Here is a 13,553-nt window from a genome sequence, read left to right as displayed (position 1 = left end):
TATAATGTATATCATTGTCCACGCCAGGTGAGGGCGGCTATATAGGCATTAAGGCTGTTGCCTAATTCCTTATGAATTTGAATGCAACTTAAAAATATTATGTTCATTGACAATATAACGTCATTCAGCAATGGAGACACACATAATCCAGATTCTGTGTATCATGGTCAAATACAATGATGTCGACTTTCCGATCGTGATCTTTTCCTTTCTTAATATAAACATCCATGTTTCCCTACCTACAAGACCTTGCTCCGAATAACGACTTTTGTGATAGATGTCGACTTCTGACGGACAAACGGAAAGCACAAGGTTTCCAAAGATGTAGGTAAATGAAGGCCATGGGCATGATTTTATCATGATCTCATTTGGAAATTTGCCTTTTCTTTGTATGATTGTCTATGTTTTTATTTATTATACTCGTAAGTTATCCGTGAAATTTTGTTGTCACTACCCGAGTTATCGATGTGATGGCGTGACATAACCCTGATTTGACTAAGATTTACATTGCTGGTGTCGGCGATGAAGCAGACGACGCTTACCCATCCGGAACACTTGTTCTTAATCTGGTCTGTTGTTATTGTTTTGTTGTTGATTTTGAGTTCGAATTATGGCTTTGTTAATACTTCAGTACTCTGTTGTCGTTTTATTATAATTAACGTAGGAATTGTTTATTTTTCTCCCATCTTTCCTTTACCACATACCTTTACCAACGTGACGTCATATAATTGTTTTTTTCACCGTTAAGCTGTCATGCCCTAGGGGATTTGAAATTAATTGACACCTGAGTAGTCCAGATTTTCAATGTAATTGTCCTGTCCGTAAATGCGATGAATACTTAGAGCGTCCAGTTCGTCAATGTATTTTTTCATTTTGTTTCATTTCATCATATTTTATTGAGTAAACAATAGGATTGAACAGCAGGCTTGGCCTATATAAGTTCTCTCCTTAGGTTGACATGACAAAGACAAAGATGAAACGGTTAATAGGAAAATATTGATTCGAATTATATATCATAAGTAGCATAAATCCCCAGTCTACATATAACATATGGTATAGGGGAGATAATTCCATGTATGTTTCAATTACATATAAATATTTAATTGATATTTTTAGCTATACAATACTCTTATTAAAAAGTCATTCATAATTAATTAGTAATAGGAAACCAATTCCCTAATTATATATTATACAGAGAAATTGCTACAATTTTATTTTTATTTTTAGTCATTAGTGCCCCTATGTTGATACCCTGCTGCTGTTACACGAAGTAGTTAGGGTTATAGAACCATTTAGTATCAATATATATCATTGGTAGGAGTGATACAAAGTAAGGGATACAACAACAACAAAATATAAAAAATAAAATCAGGCAATTCAAACTTAGCACATTTTTGTTTTACTTTATTGCACCCATCAGTAAAAACTATATAACAATCAGTTGAATCACATAATTAAACAAGTCTCTTGTGTTTGTTATATATTTAAGAACACTATCAAGTATGGATTTATTTTCAGCATTGTTTATCATAGTGCTTCCATTAAGAGGTATTTTAGAATCAAGATTAATCGGACACACGTCAAAAATCTCATCGCGTTGATGTTTAGGTTATCCTGTGAATAGTAGTCGCTTAAAGAACGGCTAAACCTCCGAACAACGTCAAGCTTCGCACAACCTATTACATTATATTATTATTTCCAGTGGCCAAAATGATCGGACGTACAATGGCGAGCTCCCGGACAATATAATGTACCACTGATCAACGACTCATCATGGTTTGCTTGGATTTAAGCTCATGGATATGATTTAGTTTTGGATGATGCCTGAATAATTTTCACCATATTATCTGTGTAACATCTACATCAGGTTAGCCTATGTGTAGACCTTTATATGAATAGTGGTCACTCTCGAGCCGCCATGTTTCGCTTGGCCATTTCGTATTTTATTTAATTTTGACTTTATTATTCATCCTATACGTCCAGTGGAAAATTTTCAAACATTCATCATGAATACAGTTATCAAGAAAAATGTCAATACTATTAACTCTATAACTGACCCAAATGTGATTAGTGAAGTAAGGAACGACCTTTTCAAGGACACGCTGATTTACAAACTAGGAATTCTTGACATTAAGCATCAGCTGTCTCAACTCGAAAACAGACAAGATGACATTGAACAATATTCGCGTAGAAACTGTCTCAAGTTTCGAGGAATTCCCGAAGAAGAAAATGAGAACACCGATTCTTTAATATTAAAGGCGTGTAACACTATCCTTGGAGTTATGGTCACTGACAGTGATATCAGCAGAACCCACAGTCTGACAGATATCCACGGGACATTATAGTAAGATTCCTATCCTACCGTGTTCGAGCCTCAGTATATGAAGCCAGATTTTTGCTTTTTGTTAGAAGCGAGTCGACCTCAAGTAATTCTTCATCGTCACCCCCGGCCCAGTCCATTTAAATTATACGTGAATGAAGCCCTGACCATACAAAGAGCCCAGATATTCACTAAGGCACGTTATCTTAAGTCAGCTGGTCACATATCGGGTACCTGGACGAATGACGGGAGGATTGTTATTCGACATAGTAATGGGTCTAAGGCCCAAGTCACCCGCCTGAGCGAATTGGATTCCTACCCCGACCCCCCTCCCCAAGACCATCAACGTGCCTCGCGATCCGGTGTCCGTACTCTGGCCCACCAAGTTCAACGACGTCATCGCTCCAACAACATTCACCAACGCTCGCGTGGTAAAGCTCCCACTATCACAGGTGTCCATACAGACAATAGGTTTGAGTCACCACCGAATGAGGGACAACTGTCCTGAATGATCTGTAAAGTTTTATTTTGTTTTTCCAATTTGTCTAAACATGCATGTTTGAACGATCACATTTATGTGTGTGTTTATTGATCATACTTGCATATGTGTATTAGTTTCTTAAATCTGTTCCTGTCAACAGTTACATGCATGTTATATTTGTTGTGTTATTGTCCTTTCTCAGTTGCACATTACTGGGAAGAAGCTTTTAGCATAGGATTCTGTACGACATAGTGGTGGATTAAACATTCTAACATTTCTTAGAATATATCTATCATTTATCAATGTATTAACGCCTGAGAGTGGCCAGTTGGTCAGTGCTTTATTCCCTCTGCCTCTGTTCTCTCCGTCAATGTAATGAAGCCTTAGAGCGTACAGTTCGTCATTGTATTGAAGCCAGAGAGTGCCCAGTTGATGGTCAGTTTGTCTCTCACTTTGCTCTGTCCGTTAATGTAATGAAAGCCGAGAGTTTCCAGTTCGTCAATGTAAAATGTAATAACGCCCGAGATAGTTCAACGCTACAGTAACCGTTACACAAAGATTATATTTTGGTATACTCTGACAACGATCAAAGGGGTTTAATCCATATTAATACTATCACCGAGTTCACACTTACTCACATAAAACTCTCAGTATCTTCATATCAGACAAAGTGTATAATTGTTTTCCATAACTGCAGTCATATTGACATAAACAGAAAACTGCTGATGTCTCAAATAAGACAATGTTTATATTGCTATTTCATCTTTGAAGACACATTGACACCCATCCACACACAAACGTCTTATAATCGATTGCAAGAACAGTTTATAAAGTAACACCATTAATGAAAACACATTAACACACTCGAAAAAACAAATCTCCTGCTATCTCCAGTTTTCTAAAGTGGCAATAGTCAATCAATTACTGCATTCGAATCAGATGAAGTTTTTATCAATGAAGACATAATAAAACAGACAAACAAAATTCCTTGTTTCTCCAAAACAAAGTTGATAACACTATTCATCATAGCGGTCACGTTGACACAGGATAACACTTTTCATCACTTTTCATCACAGCAGTCACATTGACACACACACACAAAACTCTTGGTATATCCAAAAACAGTTGATCAAGTATTCATAACTGCAGTCGCGTTGACACACAAACCATCTGGTATCTCCAACCAGAAAAATATACATAAAGTTGTTCCATTACATCAACACAACAAAACGATTAATTAGCCAAAGTTTATGCAGTTATCAAATCTGAATTCATAGTGGCAATGACGGGAACTCCTGGTATATTCAGTTAGTTCAGACACCGTGTTCACATGAATACATGCAGGTCTATCACGGTTTGTATAGCTGGTCAGTCAAGCTTCCGACACTGCAGCCATTGATAAATTGGGTGCGCCAAGGACGTCAGCACAATACCTACTAGTACGATGTCCACCTGAAAACAATAAATACATTTTTATTTTATTTAATGTTAGTTATAACTATGGAATATCATCGAGACGATTACTCAACGAATAAGCGAGGTGAAAGCAAAAAACAGTTTGTACACTACAAAATTGACTATCTTGTAGACTTCTTAAAAGTAAGGTATCCTTAAATCACCTGAGGAGACTGTTATACTACTGAAAAAGTGACAGAGACGTAAACTGTAAAATAACATACTGCTACTGAACTTGACATCGCGTTGGTGTTTAGGTTATCCTGTGAATAGTAGTCGCTTAAAGAACGGCTAAACCTCCGAACAACGTCAAGCTTCGCACAACCTATTACATTATATCATTATTTCACGTACAAAGGAACGTATTCTAGGGAGCACACTCCATTTTTTTTATAAGAAATAGTCGTATCCACTATTGTATGTCCCTCCTAAATGACATCTACAATAATATTTCTTTAAACATTGTACCTTATCAGGGCAAGTTTTCATTTTTGAGGAGAATAGATTCATGTGTTCAGTGCTTAATATTTTTCTACTTAATTTCGAAAACTGAAACTGAATGTCTTTAACAGGTCACATGTATGTATTCATATTTTGAACACAAATATGGAAATGCATGTTCATTTTAGAATAATTACAAAGTGTGCTTATGAAAACGCCACATATATCGAATGAAAAGTGCTTAATATAAAAAGAACAGAGTAGGCAAAACCAACAGATGCATACTTTTTCCCTAGCTCGTGAAAAATTTAATTTATCTTAACCTTCCTAATAGTAAGAAAAAACGTGAAGGAGGGCAGATAACTCGGAAATATCTTACCACACATTCTACATATGGTTTGGATCTTTGATGTAAGTTGATTTTTCAATTAATAATTTGTCTTGCTGTAAAAATACTATTTGATATAAGATTTATAGGTATACTGTAGATCGCGTGAACAGTCCGGAATAAGTGTCCTATGCTTCTGATATTAACGTATATGATAAACGTACGTGTAGGTATGCTCCGGAGTAGGACTCGGTCCAGTAGAAGAACAGGTACTGGAAAAAACTGGCTGTTCCGGTCAGAACCATGAGGATACCCGACAGGGAGCTGAAATACTTGCTAGGAAACCTGGTGACAGAAACAGGAAAACAGGTCAACTATGGTAAACCACCAGGATGTCTGTAAGGGATGAGGTGTGTCGAACCCCCGAATGGTGTGATACTACCTTTCTTACCAGCCTGTCAATACAATAAGGTCATACAAAACGACATGATAGAAAACAAAGACAGAACAGGACCCGAGGCAACACCAACTCATACGAAAATACATAATGAAATACCGGACTCAAACAAGTTAATCGGGAAGGAGAAGCGCTTTCTGCATCGCGTGATACACCCGCCATTATTGTCTCTTTACAAATTGAGAAATGCATGTCGGTCTTCACATTTATAATTCTTTCATCATGGCAGTCACTTAAATCTCAACGTTATAAATATAATTGTGATGAGGATCGAAAACACCCCATATAGATAACCACGTAATATGCTTCTTCTTTGCCTTTTAGGTCCTGTTGGTAACATATCAGCTTCGTCAGCCTGTAGAATTCGAAAGACTGTTGTTAATTCATGGCTCCATAACCTGTTTTAGTGCTTAAATGTTCTTGATAGATCTGTCTTACTTATAGTTGTCGAGCTTTACCAAACAGGGCTCTTCTGTTTCTGTCTGCGTTCAACGTAACAAGTGGAACTTCAAGGTCAGGAATGAATGATTACTTATTACTGTGCCTTATTTCTGGTAAAAAGTATCGACTCCTATAGCAAGGCACACTTGCTTTTTAAAAGCATTTTTATTCTGTAAAAAGTTCTTTTTTTCATGGTTGAATGTATCGATACCAAAAACAATTGAAGATATGAAGACTAATTCTGTTATGAAATGTCAATTTTGTAATAAATATGAAAGTAATAAATTAGGTCAGAGTGTGTTTTGTACGTACATTTCACTGAGGTAGCCATTTCCAATGGCGTACAAGAATGATCTGAAGAACGTCACAGAAATAAAGGAGGCGTAGATAGCTCCCTCGACAGAAATCATCTGCATCACCGAGAGCAGCACCCCAAGGGCCGTTCCCACTATCAGGGGCAGTAATACGGGCCCAGTCTTTCGTTTCCGTGAACTCTTACTATCTGATACAGGGAAACAGTGAGTATAATTGTATGATCATACGTATGGATGTGTCATAAAATGTTCTATAACAGATAACGATATGTTTTAATCAAAGTAAATCAGGAAAGGTATACAGCACAAATACAACAAAAATCTGTCTAAGCCTTTTTGTTACAATAATGTTGGATTTGTGGAACTCGCACAGGTTACCAATGTATAATGATTGAAAAGCTTCCGCCAAAAGAATTATGAACAAAAGACGAGCAGTTTTATACAATATCTATATCATTAGCTTAACCCTTGTAGTACAAAAATGTAAATTTATGGTACTAATCTCGATACACATTACTACAATAAAGCATAGTTTAATACAAAAGATCTGCACATGAAAAGTGCCACTCCATTTCCTCAATGATCTAGTTGGTTGGACAATGATATAAGATGATATAAAGCTTTTGACCAACATGCCTGTTTACATTCACAACTGCATACGACAGTGGGAAGCTCTACCAGGTTTAAAGGTAATTAAAGGAAAGTGAGGGTGAGGGAATGCCTGTGCACACAAGATTGTGTTAAACATTTATGTTTATTAAATAAATATTTCAGAGACCAGACACGGCTGGGGAAGAGAATGTAGCCCGGCTTGAGTCCTATATTACATAACTGGGTGGCAGGTAGTGGCAGTGCGTAAGCAAATCGTCTGAAACATAGACCCTGATGTTCTCTTCTTATCATTCCCGAATTTAATCATTTAACAATGGTTTACTTATCAAAATCAACACCATATCAATATATATCCACCTAAAGCGCTGTTCTAAAACCATATTATCAACCTTCAAATAGAGAACTATATTCAAGCAATTTATATTTCTTATGCAATTGATGCAATCTAAATATAAATATTGCTGAACGGAAAACAGGCCAGTTATCACTTCCTTTAGAGCTATTGGTTTAAATTAGTTGAAATCATATTAGTTTAAATAGTTTTTCGCATAGTGACGTACTTTTGCATCTTTTTCTTTGTACATATATTCCAGTAACAAGTTTCGAGTCTACCTTTGTATCTGCGTTTCTGCATTTCGGAGAATGAGCCTGCTATAAACGACGTAATGATACCTCCCAACATGAAGAACATGCTGATGTCCGTGTAACGACTAACTGAAAAACAAACCGTTAGATCAGGCACATCAGTAACTGAAGGAAACAAAATACTAAACAAAAATCAAGAACTATTTTTGATATAACATAAATTTGTAACACATGGTAATTAAGATGCGGTTACATATTGAAATAAATATAGCGTTTGCTAAAATTAGAAACGGTCCCTTCACAACTTTATCTTATTTCCTTCTATTTCTTTACTAGCTACTTAATTTCTATGATATGTTAAAAGACGCATACATGCGTTATGGAAATGAAAAATACGACCAATACAAAAATAAACCGTCTTACACAAAAATGGTGGTCCAATACATAAACAGATGTATATGTTAGAAGACACGGTTAAGCCGTTCGGAATTTTCTTGCTTAATCTGCATTGCTGTTACTAGTAGTAACTCCGGCTAACAACTGTATGCTAATTCCGGTCTTACAACAAACATGCGAATAATCTTGAAGTAAATCCACAGTAATTGAAATATTTAATAGCGGGATGAAATTAATACCTATGAAATAAATTAAGAAACAAAATCTAACGTGATCAGAAACAAAAAGGTATTAGTTAAAGTACTATTGTTTGCTCACCAGTAGAACGTTTATACCTTCCTTATATGTATGGCTGACCACTTTTAATAAGGGATTCTGTTTTGTTCCTTATTTAGAAATTACAAACCTTCCTTCTCTGAATGGCAGACCTTCTCTAGCCAGGAATTCCATATGATCACGATTCATTAGTTACGTACCTTCCTACTCTGAATAGCTGACCCTCTTTACCAGGGATTATTTGTGTCCACGCTATACAATTACGTACTTGCTCCTCTGAATGGCTGACCCTCTCCAAACAGGGATTCTGTGTGACCATGATTTTTTAGCGACCTTCCTATCCCGGGAATCAGTGTGACCATGATTTTTTAGCGACCTTCCTATCCCGGGATTCTGTGTGACCATGATTTTTTAGCGACCTTCCTATCCCGGGAATCAGTGTGACCATGATTTTTTAGCGACCTTCTTATCCCGGGAATCAGTGTGACCATGATTTTTTAGCGACCTTCCTATCCCGGGAATCAGTGTGACCATGATTTTTTAGCGACCTTCCTATCCCGGGAATCAGTGTGACCATGATTTTTTAGCGACCTTCCTATCCCGGGAATCAGTGTGACCATGATTTTTTAGCGACCTTCCTATCCCGGGAATCAGTGTGACCATGATTTTTTAGCGACCTTCCTATCCCGGGAATCAGTGTGACCATGATTTTTTAGCGACCTTCCTATCCCGGGAATCAGTGTGACCATGATTTTTTAGCGACCTTCCTATCCCGGGAATCAGTGTGACCATGATTTTTTAGCGACCTTCCTATCCCGGGAATCAGTGTGACCATGATTTTTTAGCGACCTTCCTATCCCGGGAATCAGTGTGACCATGATTTTTTAGCGACCTTCCTATCCCGGGAATCAGTGTGACCATGATTTTTTAGCGACCTTCCTATCCCGGGAATCAGTGTGACCATGATTTTTTAGCGACCTTCCTATCCCGGGAATCAGTGTGACCATGATTTTTTAGCGACCTTCCTATCCCGGGAATCAGTGTGACCATGATTTTTTAGCGACCTTCCTATCCCGGGAATCAGTGTGACCATGATTTTTTAGCGACCTTCCTATCCCGGGAATCAGTGTGACCATGATTTTTTAGCGACCTTCCTATCCCGGGAATCAGTGTGACCATGATTTTTTAGCGACCTTCCTATCCCGGGAATCAGTGTGACCATGATTTTTTAGCGACCTTCCTATCCCGGGAATCAGTGTGACCATGATTTTTTAGCGACCTTCCTATCCCGGGAATCAGTGTGACCATGATTTTTTAGCGACCTTCCTATCCCGGGAATCAGTGTGACCATGATTTTTTAGCGACCTTCCTATCCCGGGAATCAGTGTGACCATGATTTTTTAGCGACCTTCCTATCCCGGGAATCAGTGTGACCATGATTTTTTAGCGACCTTCCTATCCCGGGAATCAGTGTGACCATGATTTTTTAGCGACCTTCCTATCCCGGGAATCAGTGTGACCATGATTTTTTAGCGACCTTCCTATCCCGGGAATCAGTGTGACCATGATTTTTTAGCGACCTTCCTATCCCGGGAATCAGTGTGACCATGATTTTTTAGCGACCTTCCTATCCCGGGAATCAGTGTGACCATGATTTTTTAGCGACCTTCCTATCCCGGGAATCAGTGTGACCATGATTTTTTAGCGACCTTCCTATCCCGGGAATCAGTGTGACCATGATTTTTTAGCGACCTTCCTATCCCGGGAATCAGTGTGACCATGATTTTTTAGCGACCTTCCTATCCCGGGAATCAGTGTGACCATGATTTTTTAGCGACCTTCCTATCCCGGGAATCAGTGTGACCATGATTTTTTAGCGACCTTCCTATCCCGGGAATCAGTGTGACCATGATTTTTTAGCGACCTTCCTATCCCGGGAATCAGTGTGACCATGATTTTTTAGCGACCTTCCTATCCCGGGAATCAGTGTGACCATGATTTTTTAGCGACCTTCCTATCCCGGGAATCAGTGTGACCATGATTTTTTAGCGACCTTCCTATCCCGGGAATCAGTGTGACCATGATTTTTTAGCGACCTTCCTATCCCGGGAATCAGTGTGACCATGATTTTTTAGCGACCTTCCTATCCCGGGAATCAGTGTGACCATGATTTTTTAGCGACCTTCCTATCCCGGGAATCAGTGTGACCATGATTTTTTAGCGACCTTCCTATCCCGGGAATCAGTGTGACCATGATTTTTTAGCGACCTTCCTATCCCGGGAATCAGTGTGACCATGATTTTTTAGCGACCTTCCTATCCCGGGAATCAGTGTGACCATGATTTTTTAGCGACCTTCCTATCCCGGGAATCAGTGTGACCATGATTTTTTAGCGACCTTCCTATCCCGGGAATCAGTGTGACCATGATTTTTTAGCGACCTTCCTATCCCGGGAATCAGTGTGACCATGATTTTTTAGCGACCTTCCTATCCCGGGAATCAGTGTGACCATGATTTTTTAGCGACCTTCCTATCCCGGGAATCAGTGTGACCATGATTTTTTAGCGACCTTCCTATCCCGGGAATCAGTGTGACCATGATTTTTTAGCGACCTTCCTATCCCGGGAATCAGTGTGACCATGATTTTTTAGCGACCTTCCTATCCCGGGAATCAGTGTGACCATGATTTTTTAGCGACCTTCCTATCCCGGGAATCAGTGTGACCATGATTTTTTAGCGACCTTCCTATCCCGGGAATCAGTGTGACCATGATTTTTTAGCGACCTTCCTATCCCGGGAATCAGTGTGACCATGATTTTTTAGCGACCTTCCTATCCCGGGAATCAGTGTGACCATGATTTTTTAGCGACCTTCCTATCCCGGGAATCAGTGTGACCATGATTTTTTAGCGACCTTCCTATCCCGGGAATCAGTGTGACCATGATTTTTTAGCGACCTTCCTATCCCGGGAATCAGTGTGACCATGATTTTTTAGCGACCTTCCTATCCCGGGAATCAGTGTGACCATGATTTTTTAGCGACCTTCCTATCCCGGGAATCAGTGTGACCATGATTTTTTAGCGACCTTCCTATCCCGGGAATCAGTGTGACCATGATTTTTTAGCGACCTTCCTATCCCGGGAATCAGTGTGACCATGATTTTTTAGCGACCTTCCTATCCCGGGAATCAGTGTGACCATGATTTTTTAGCGACCTTCCTATCCCGGGAATCAGTGTGACCATGATTTTTTAGCGACCTTCCTATCCCGGGAATCAGTGTGACCATGATTTTTTAGCGACCTTCCTATCCCGGGAATCAGTGTGACCATGATTTTTTAGCGACCTTCCTATCCCGGGAATCAGTGTGACCATGATTTTTTAGCGACCTTCCTATCCCGGGAATCAGTGTGACCATGATTTTTTAGCGACCTTCCTATCCCGGGAATCAGTGTGACCATGATTTTTTAGCGACCTTCCTATCCCGGGAATCAGTGTGACCATGATTTTTTAGCGACCTTCCTATCCCGGGAATCAGTGTGACCATGATTTTTTAGCGACCTTCCTATCCCGGGAATCAGTGTGACTATGATTTTTTAGCGACCTTCCTATCCCGGGATTCTGTGTGACCATGATTTTTTAGCGACCTTCCTATCCCGGGAATCAGTGTGACCATGATTTAACAGAGACGTACCTTCCTCCTCCGACTGGCTGACCCTCTCTAGCCATGGATTCAGTGTACCCACGAAGTAGAAGAATCTCAGTTGGAGAATGCTGTACCAGAACACGTGCATGAGGAAGATATTGGAGCACAAGTGACCCCGCAGACTCAGATCGGCATCTTTCGTTACAACTGGCTGTTCACTCAGAAGAATGGAAGCATCACCTGTTCACAAAGATGGGCAATGATTTTAATGTCATTTTTGTTATTTGAAAGATCAAAATCAAAATAAATATTAGTCTTTTATGTCTGTCCCTCACATTTAGTACATAGATAATGTAATGTATACCAAAAAAACTCTCGCCCGGCCAAATTCGCCCTTTACGGATAAATACATGTCTGCTAAGTGTAAATTTCGCCATCCACGTGTAATTACTCTATATTGAATGTTGTACACTAATATTCAGTGTCGTGATAAATTCCCTGTTTCAGTGAAGGGCGAAAAAGGCAAACGTTAAACTGCGGCAAAATACCTTGCTCTGTCGATAAACAGTTATTTAGGCTTTTCGTTGCATTGCCGCATTTTCTTTGTTCTAAACCTATTGGTTGCCCATTTCCGTCCTTATCGTTCATTTTCTCCTCCTCTTCGTCAGGATGCACGACTATTGTTTCGTCGGTTGTCTCGGGAAGATCGATGTATGTCTTAGGGAGCCACAGAAACGTGCTGATGAAAGCCATTGTGTGCAAGCAAGCGATAAAGATGTAACAGGACCGTCTCTCGATGCCGCTGTCATAGCTCATCTGACAACATACATAAAAGTGCTTCACTTGCTTGCGAGTTCTTTCAACTTATTTGATTACTGATTTCTCCGCTATAACTGTGTGTGATGAAGGTGATAATTAACCAAGCTAACTGACCTTAAGGGTGTTTTTGACCTCCTTGATGTTGGATCACTATCAACTGTCTTGATGTAGGATAATTTTATTCTTCTTTGTCGGTGCATTTTTAAATATATACGCCTATTTAAACCAATATATGTTGTTTGCTGTGGGCAAACCAGCAATGACTTAGAATTACCTTGTTAAACTTCCATTGTAGCTTTACGTACGATCTTTTTAAATTTACATTATAATCTACCTTGATGTAGGATTACTAAAATCTACCTTGATGGAGGATTACTTAACTCTACCTTGATGTAGGATTACTATAATCTACCTTGATGTAGGATTACTAAACTCTACCTTGATGTAGGTTANCCTTGATGTAGGATTACTTAACTCTACCTTGATGTAGGATTACTATAATCTACCTTGATGTAGGATTACTTAACTCTACCTTGATGTAGGATTTCTTAACTCTACCTTGATGTAGGATTACTTAATTCTACCTTGATTTAGGATTACTTAACTCTACCTTGATGTAGGATTACTTAACTCTTACCTTGATGTAGGATTACTTAATTCTACCTTGATTTAGGCTTACTTAACTCTACCTTGATGTAGTATTACTTACCTCTACCTTGATGTAGGATTACTAAACTCTACCTTGATGTAGGATTACGTAACTCTACCTTGATGTAGGATTCCTATAATCTACCTTGATGTAGGATTACTTTTCTCTACCTTGCTGTAGGATTACTATAATCTACCTTGATGTAATCTACCTTGATGTAGGATTACTAAACTCTACCTTGATGTAGGATTACTATAATCTACATTGATGTAGAATTACTATAATCTACCTTGATGTAGGATTACTTTACTCTACCTTGCTGTAGGATTACTTAAC

The 13,553-nt window shown here is 38.9% G+C and overlaps 1 protein-coding gene across 1 annotated transcript in view; it reads right to left on the bottom strand.

The window, feature by feature from the left end:
• Positions 1-2,344: 2,344 nt before the first annotated feature.
• LOC110458546 (solute carrier family 43 member 3-like) overlaps positions 2,345-13,553 on the bottom strand; it is a 30,815-nt gene continuing 19,606 nt past the window's right edge. The window contains exons 6-11 of the mRNA XM_021510297.1: positions 12,298-12,565; positions 11,798-11,989; positions 7,462-7,563; positions 6,236-6,425; positions 5,250-5,370; positions 2,345-4,253 (exon numbers count right to left, since the gene is read on the bottom strand). Coding sequence (XP_021365972.1) covers positions 4,170-4,253; positions 5,250-5,370; positions 6,236-6,425; positions 7,462-7,563; positions 11,798-11,989; positions 12,298-12,565 — 957 coding nt within the window. The 3' untranslated portion in view covers positions 2,345-4,169. The remainder of the gene's footprint in view (positions 4,254-5,249; positions 5,371-6,235; positions 6,426-7,461; positions 7,564-11,797; positions 11,990-12,297; positions 12,566-13,553) is intronic.

This window comes from Mizuhopecten yessoensis, unplaced genomic scaffold (assembly GCF_002113885.1).
Source record: "Mizuhopecten yessoensis strain PY_sf001 unplaced genomic scaffold, ASM211388v2 scaffold9651, whole genome shotgun sequence".
NCBI classification, from domain to species: domain Eukaryota; kingdom Metazoa; phylum Mollusca; class Bivalvia; order Pectinida; family Pectinidae; genus Mizuhopecten; species Mizuhopecten yessoensis.
The sequence above is the reverse complement of the archived record's forward strand: the minus strand, read 5'-3'. Positions and strand labels throughout refer to the sequence as shown.